This window comes from Capsicum annuum, chromosome 6 (genome assembly GCF_002878395.1).
Source record: "Capsicum annuum cultivar UCD-10X-F1 chromosome 6, UCD10Xv1.1, whole genome shotgun sequence".
In the NCBI taxonomy this organism is placed as follows: Eukaryota; Viridiplantae; Streptophyta; class Magnoliopsida; order Solanales; family Solanaceae; genus Capsicum; species Capsicum annuum.
In genome coordinates, this window is record NC_061116.1 from 178,443,425 (window position 1) to 178,451,286 (window position 7,862).

At 33.1% G+C, this 7,862-nt stretch overlaps 2 protein-coding genes across 3 annotated transcripts; one reads left to right on the plus strand and one right to left on the minus strand.

The window, feature by feature from the left end:
• The first annotated feature begins 267 nt into the window (after positions 1 to 267).
• LOC107872944 (probable aquaporin TIP-type RB7-5A) lies at positions 268 to 2,562 on the plus strand. 2 transcript variants are annotated; one of them, XM_016719629.2, is made up of 3 exons: positions 268 to 529; positions 1,169 to 1,419; positions 1,990 to 2,562. In XM_016719629.2, exons 1-3 carry the CDS (start codon positions 403 to 405, stop codon positions 2,362 to 2,364), a joined length of 753 nt encoding a protein of 250 aa, XP_016575115.2. In that variant the 5' UTR covers positions 268 to 402; the 3' UTR covers positions 2,365 to 2,562. The 2 variants fall into 2 exon arrangements, with proteins under 2 accessions (XP_016575115.2, XP_016575116.2); XM_016719630.2 differs by lacking the exon at positions 268 to 529 and adding an exon at positions 917 to 955.
• Positions 2,563 to 3,054: 492 nt separating this feature from the next.
• LOC107874896 (formyltetrahydrofolate deformylase 1, mitochondrial) lies at positions 3,055 to 7,209 on the minus strand. The gene is made up of 8 exons (XM_016721603.2): positions 6,776 to 7,209; positions 6,547 to 6,659; positions 4,787 to 4,937; positions 4,610 to 4,683; positions 4,333 to 4,492; positions 3,987 to 4,085; positions 3,802 to 3,888; positions 3,055 to 3,341 (listed from the first exon to the last, which is right to left on the minus strand). The coding sequence occupies exons 1-8, from the start codon at positions 6,914 to 6,916 to the stop codon at positions 3,195 to 3,197; spliced, it is 972 nt and encodes a 323-aa protein (XP_016577089.1). The 5' UTR covers positions 6,917 to 7,209; the 3' UTR covers positions 3,055 to 3,194.
• Between the last annotated feature and the right edge of the window lie 653 nt (positions 7,210 to 7,862).

The window sequence follows — 7,862 nt, forward strand, 5'->3', positions numbered from 1 at the left end:
CTATATTTAACCAGATTACATATGAATAATATTTTCTACTTATTTGACGAACAACAATAATAAATATTTTTCATAAAAAATATTTTCTTTCGTATCAAACACACCCTTAGAGGTCTCAATGAAACCATCAACATGTAATGAATGAAAATAAATCAAAAAAAGCATATAGGCGGTTGGACGGCGCCAATCATTTGCCGGAGTCTACTCAAAATAGGCCCCGTGGTCGGCATATAAACTAACGCAATACTACTATTTTTTTCCCAGCCCACTATGATATATAAAGAGAGATTATTGTAACTATGAGAAGCATCAAGTTTTAAGCAAAACTAAATTGTCAAGTGACTTTAATTGAGCTTCTTTTAATTTAGACACATTATTCTTTAGTGAGAGCCAAAAAGAAAAATGGTGAAGATTGCCTTTGGTAGCATTGGTGACTCTTTTAGTGTTGGGTCATTGAAGGCCTACTTAGCTGAGTTTATTGCTACTCTACTCTTTGTATTTGCTGGTGTTGGATCTGCTATAGCTTATAGTAAGTGACATTTCTCTAATGAAACTCACATATTACAATAACTATACAAATAGTTGGTCGGATTTGCTATTTGCATTTCTTAGCAGAAATACATGGATTAGATATTGACTATACATATACTCCCTCCGTTTAAAAAAGAATGACCTACTTTGACTTGACACAAAGTTTAAGAAAATAAAGAAGACTTTTGAATCTTGTGGCCTTAAATTAAAATTGTGTCAAACGTATCAAAATGTCCTAAACATGCCATGTGGAAAGTTGAAATTAAAGTATTGTCAAAAAAGCAAAGAGGTCATTTTTTTTTAAACGGACTAAAAAGATCATTCTTTTTTAAACGGAGGAAGTATTATACAGTTATACATATATATTGTGTCCACTGAATATGTTTAAGCTTTAACTTAAGCATTTGGATGGGCGATTATCTAGGTTAATTGAATTAAACTAGCACTACATAATAAAAATAGCAATTGATTGAATTACGCTCCCATTTACGTGGGTTTAGAAAAAGAGCCTTACCATATTGAGTCTGTATTATATGTAACATTACCTTGTATTTCATAAAAGACTTTTTTCACGATTTCAACGTTTTACAGTTTATATCAAGATATATAGTAGTACTAATGTAATTGCTTTTTGCAGATAAGTTGACTTCAAATGCAGCACTTGATCCAGCTGGTCTAGTAGCAGTGGCTGTGGCTCATGCATTTGCATTGTTTGTTGGGGTCGCCATGGCAGCCAATATCTCAGGTGGTCACTTGAACCCAGCTGTCACTTTTGGATTGGCTGTAGGTGGAAACATCACCATCTTGACTGGCCTTTTCTACTGGATTGCCCAATTGCTTGGCTCCACAGTTGCTTGCCTACTCCTTAAATTTGTTACTAATGGTTTGGTAAGTTGTTCATTATTACTAATTATTAATTGAAATCCTATTACAAGTGATTACAAGCATTGTTTGGTCTCTATGCATTTGGTAAATACTGAAAGTAGTAAAAATCAAAATCATCCAAAAAATCATAAGTTGTTCACTTCTACTGTGATTTTACAACTTATAAGTAGTATCAGTTTGATCAAACTTTTTACATTTTATATATCCAGAATATCTTTTGTAACCTCTGAAATACTCTTTCTAAAACATAAATTTTGATTATTTATGTAATTTATTTCCGTCATCCATCTTTTTTATGTAAAAATACTTTTAGATTTATAAATTTTTGGTAAATAACTTCAGCAACATTTCAGTCATTTTAACAAAAGAATAAAGTGTTGAGCACATCACCATTCACCACCAAACACATATAACAACTTATTATTAATTTCAACACTTATTACACATATATAACTGATTATTTATAAAATCAACTCCAACGTCTAAAAGTACTTTTTAGCAGTCATGTGTATCACCATCATCAGTTACTTCTAATCAGCTAATCCAAACGGACTCATTATGCGATTTTGGCAGGCTGTTCCAACTCATGGAGTTGCTGCTGGGCTCAGTGGAATCGAGGGAGTGGTTATGGAGATAGTCACCACCTTTGCACTTGTCTACACTGTCTATGCCACAGCAGCTGACCCCAAAAAGGGCTCACTAGGAACCATTGCACCCATTGCAATTGGGTTCATTGTTGGGGCCAACATTTTGGCAGCAGGCCCATTCAGTGGTGGGTCAATGAACCCAGCTCGATCATTTGGGCCTGCTGTAGTTGCAGGAGACTTTTCTCAGAACTGGATTTACTGGGTTGGCCCACTCATTGGTGGAGGATTGGCCGGGTTTATTTATGGAGATGTCTTTATTGGATCACACACCCCACTTCCAACCTCAGAAGACTATGCTTAGAAAAAGAAGGCCGGACTCCGAGTTGAAAGACAAGCTGACAATTTGTAAAGTCAAGATCAACGGGAACATCCGCCCGAGCAAGTCTTCAATGTTTATTTGTGTGTTTTCAAATGCAATGTTGATTTTACTTTAAGCTTTGTATATTATGTCATGCAAGAAGTTTGTTTCTAATGAAATATCATGTATGGTTTATTTTGAGGACTAAGGGTACTTCAAAACTATTTGTGTGTAACAAAGCTAAGTAACCTGAAAATCACAGTAACCACCTAAATATTTGCTCATAAGCAGCCTAGTTATGCAAATGGAGAAAAAAGAAAGTAAACTTCTAAAGGATCACTTCATACCAATCTTCATCTTACCATAGTCAGAAAAATCGAAGCATTAGCCTAAATAGGCGCCCACCCAGTTGCTTAAACAAAAAATAGTCGGAGAATGTATAATATTTATATATAATTCATCTAGAATATTTGTATACCATATATAATCGGTGTAATCTATTTATACCAACTAGGTAAAGTAAACAATGAGTCCAACTAGCTATTTGTGTAAAGATCTAAAATTTTCTACACCCATTGAAGAAAGTATGATGTTAAGATGATTAGAAGAACCTGTCATTTTCTCTTCTTTTTCTTTTCCCCTTGAACAATTCCTTTACCCGTGCAGTATTGTACAAACCAGTCAATTCTTCAGTTTTGTTTAATAGTGTGTTTGTATAAATTAGTCATATAACGATATACTAGAGTTACAACACAAATATACAGACTATCCTGTATGACAGACTAAATGTTGAGAGAATTATGCTGATAGCCTCATTCCCTCTTCAGTTATACTTAAAATACAACAGTCTTGTCTTTCTCATATGGTAAAACGCGCAGCTCACAATATGATTTAATTGCCTTTACTAGACACTGTTTCTCAAGATCCTCAGACTTCTGAGTAAAGCTTCGCAAATTGTCTCTATGGGAAACTCTTTCAACCTGAAAGAGGAAAGGTTATTGCTATAAAAACTTGATGTTGAAATTCTAAAACCATAACATGGATATCTTGGGGGCGATATGCTAAGATGGGAAGGGGATACAAGTAGATAGATTTGTATATTTTCGACTTATAAATGAACTTCCTTAATAATTTTGTTCTTTTGCATCATATTCCTTCAAGCCAACCAACCTCTTTGGTCTTGTATAACATTCAACAGGACAATTGTTGGATTCAAATTCAAAATATCGAAGAGCATGCATATCAAACAAGCATGTCTTGATAACATGACGACGTAATGATGCATAAATTTTGATTGTTGGCATATAATTAGCGTCATGAAGCAGTACGGAATCAAAAGAAAGAAAAAGCTAGTTAGGACTACTATTTGCACAATGACAAGAAGACAGAAAATCCAGGTCGAAACTAATTTGGAGTTCTAATTCAAATAGGAATATTTACCATTTGCTCTATGATTGCACCTGCATCGAGTACTTCACTAACAAAGTGACTTGTTGCACCAATCAACTTAACACCAGCCTCAAAAGCCTATCAAATAAATGCTTTAATTTTGTAACCCATCACAATAAAATTCCACAGAGAAAAGTGGAAAATGACATCTAAAGAAAGGGGTCTGGCAATTAAACCTGTTTAGATGGACTCCCACCCTTGAATGATGGCAAAAGGCCATGATGAATATTAATGATATCCTTCCCATAACTTTTTAAGAACTCTGCAGAGAATACCTGCAGAAAAAAAGTGCAACTTTATATTTTAAAAAGCAACTTAAAGAATGCCCGATTTATAATGTTGAAGATCATAATTCAGGTAAACTGTAAGCAACCAGTTTAAATCATTTAAATTGAACCATCTATACAAACAAGACAAAACAAGTTACGTGCAAATAAGTAATAACTGTCGCTAGCGACCAGCAGAATGGTTGTCATAATCAAGAGAAAACACAAGATTTCAATTTCCCAGAACTTTGACTACCTGCATGTATCTTGCAAGTACCAAAAAATCGGTATCATGAACTAATTCCAAGATCTCTACTTCTCTTTTCTTCCCCGTAGTTGTTGGCAAATAATAGTATGGAATCCCATGCCTTTCAAGTAACCAAATCACATGAGCATCTGGACCTCGATCATGGTTGCTGTTAAACAAAGAAACACATTTTACATCATGACTAATTATTTTACAAGAAAGTTATTTTAAAAAAAAAAAAAATATACTAATATAACGAAGAAATTGCTTATGCTTAGGTCTTAACCTTATTACAGAGGTTATGTCAACAGGAAGCCTACCATTCTGCCACCTGTGCAACAAATCTACAAGACAGTGGTCCTGCACGAAATTGATAAAAGTTTTTACATCAACATTTAAAAGACTTCCATAGATTTCAGAAGAATTCACATAATCAGCTGTTGACCAGTCTTGGAATCAGAACCTGCTTCGAAACAAGAACTGCAATCTTATATTTGGGATCTATTTCGGGAACGCGGACAACAGACTTCATTGCGTTGAACATCCTTGATAGCTTAGAGAAGTCCTCATCCATTTCTCCTCGGGGCCATATAGCTGGATCAAAAGTAAACTCACTGTGATTGAAGCAAGAATTAGTTTGTATTCTTATGACTTACCGGGAGAAGGAAAACACAAAAATAAAAGAGCCTTGAGCATAGATGACTAATCTATTCAAGGTATCTGACAGAGTGTTAATTCTAATTCTGAATCATATATCACATAGTACACCTTATAAAGGCACATAAACACCATTGATTTATTACATCTTGCAAAATGAACACTTTGCCTCCTTAACCACAATAGGAAAGGAAAAAGAAAAATGCAGATTGTAAATGACACATAGTAGCAATATATTAGGTTCTTCCTGTACAAACAGATCAAATTCAAATGACATATATTGATACCCAAAGGATTTAGGGGTTGTGGGTGCCAGGAGGTTCAAACACACATATTGACACCCAAAGCAGCACCCAACCAGCTTCTTGTTTTTTAGGGTGCTTCTTTTTTAAATCCTATATCAATTTTTATATATTTCTTATATAATTATACCTAGTATGCATCTGGTTTAACGGGTGCCGAAGCACCACAAAATTCAACATAGGTTCGCCCCTGCAGCTCAGTCTTCACTATTGAGTATCTTAATGACAATATCTTTTAAGTAGGAGATACAGAGTAATAGTGTATAGAGTCAATAAAGCACGCTGTTAAACATTTTCATAGAGACCTGAAAGAACCCTAACAATATCCATAAGTTAATCTTGGACTGAATACTCCTGGTCAGTGTGTAATTGCAACAGTTAAAGCCTTTTTGGCTCTTCAAAGCTGTGCACATAGACCCATTGAGGATGAGCAGGTTAGTTCTACTCCCTGCCAATGATGAATCAATCACTACATATGCTGACATCTATGTAAAGCATACTTACACAATCAATTCACTCATAAAGTAATTACAAGTAAATATGTACAGTTAATGTTAATTGGTAACTATTGTTAAACTACACTCGTTATGTAAAAGATCTTTACACTTACAATGTACGTATATAACTTAAGCCCCCTTTTTTAATAGTTCTCCGACTACTACAAGGGCTTAGATATACATGTAAAAAACACCATATTCAATAAAAACTCCCTGTGTCCAATCTATGACACAATTTTCTTTTTAATCCGTTTAAAAAAAATTACACATTTTTTGTATTTAATAACAATTTAACTTTAAAATATCTATTTCACTCTTATTGAGATTGATTTATAGTCACGCAAATAGGGGCGGAGCTACAATGACTGAAGGGTGGTGAGATGAACACCCTTCGTGGAAAACTTTTTCGAATATATAAGTTAAATATAAATATTTATGGTTATATACATGTTGTTGCACATACAAGCTAGAGAAGCATAGTCCAGAACGAACAACCTTAATCAAAAGTCTAATTCCACCACTGCACACAAACATATATTACTTATTTTAGACCACAAGAAGTTTTTTTTTTTCCTTAAATTACATGTCAAGTCAAACAATATTACATAAATTGAGATAGGGAAATAATACAATTTGAGTTCGTCATGATTTTAAAAGTAACAACTATGGTAGTAAAATCATAAAAATTAAACCTTAACATCCAAAAAATCTTCCAAACACATAATCCATTTGAGATAATACAAGATAAGAAATTCAGAGAAAATTACCTTCTAGAGTAAAAGACATTATTGTCTTGTGGAACAAAAACATCAGCAGTGAGAATATTTCCACCTTTTGATGCTATGCAATCAGATAGCTTTGCAACAATTCCAACATCATCCTATTCACAATAAACGAATTCAATTCTTGTCTCACATCCAAAAGATCACTATTACCCATGTTTAGGAATATTGCTGGTAGTGCTGTTACATACACTACATATTATCCAAGACTTACTGGGCAATGAAAGACATGAATGCCATGTAACAGGGAATTTGAGGACCCAAATGGAAATTTAACAGATTTGAGTGACCTTTTCGCAAATTTACAAACTTGTGGACCGATGTTCGGGGTTACCAATCTCCAGAGGAGGTTCATGTCTCCTCTTTTAGAAAGTTTATTTTTCTCTTTCCAAAATTTGAGAAAGAAGTTGCTAAATCAGTCAATTTATAGTCTTTATCTTTTTCTTTTTCAATAGTACTATATATATATATAGTCTTATCTGTTTCAGACATTTGTCCAACTTACAACTTCCATATCCACAATCTCAGAATTAAGACCGACAAAGGTTAGCTTGGTTGGTGGAACGTGATAGACAAAAATATCTGATGAGTTAGAAACGCTTTACATCACTACCAAATAATTCTGAGACTATCAAAGCGGTATAAAACAATTTTTATGAACATTTTAAAATTGCTATTTATATTAAAATGATTGTGTGCATGAAACATCATCTAGGGTGTGTTTGGTACGAATGAAAATGTTTTTCATGGAAAATATTTTTCTAGAAAATGTTTTCTTGAAAAACAAGTTCATTTCTTACTTATTTTTCTATGTTTGGTTGGTGGATGAAAAATATTTTTTGGAAAATATTTTATAGTGTTTGATTGATGAATGAAAAAATATTTTTCAAAACATCCATTCTAGTGTTTAGCTAAAGCGTAAAAATATATTTTAGAAAAATAATTTTTGATCTAAAAAATATTTTTTTTAGGGTGCGTTCGATATGAAGGAAGAAAAATATTTTCTAGAAAAATAAGTTATTTCTTACTTATATTCGTGTGATCGTTATGCAAATTGGATAAGTATATGTTTTTTAAAAGTTTTTGTATATATTTAACAAAAATAATAAAAACGAATACGATAGAAAGGGTGGGAGAAGAAAAAAGTTTTGAATTTATTTTAAAAATAAATTAAAAACATTAATTTTTTTGGAGAGGGAATTGGTAGGTGGGGGTTGGGATTGTCAAAATAGGTAATAAGGGTGTGGTAAAAAAATAATTTTGATTTTTTAAAAAACAAATTATTATTTTTTTTTAAGGGA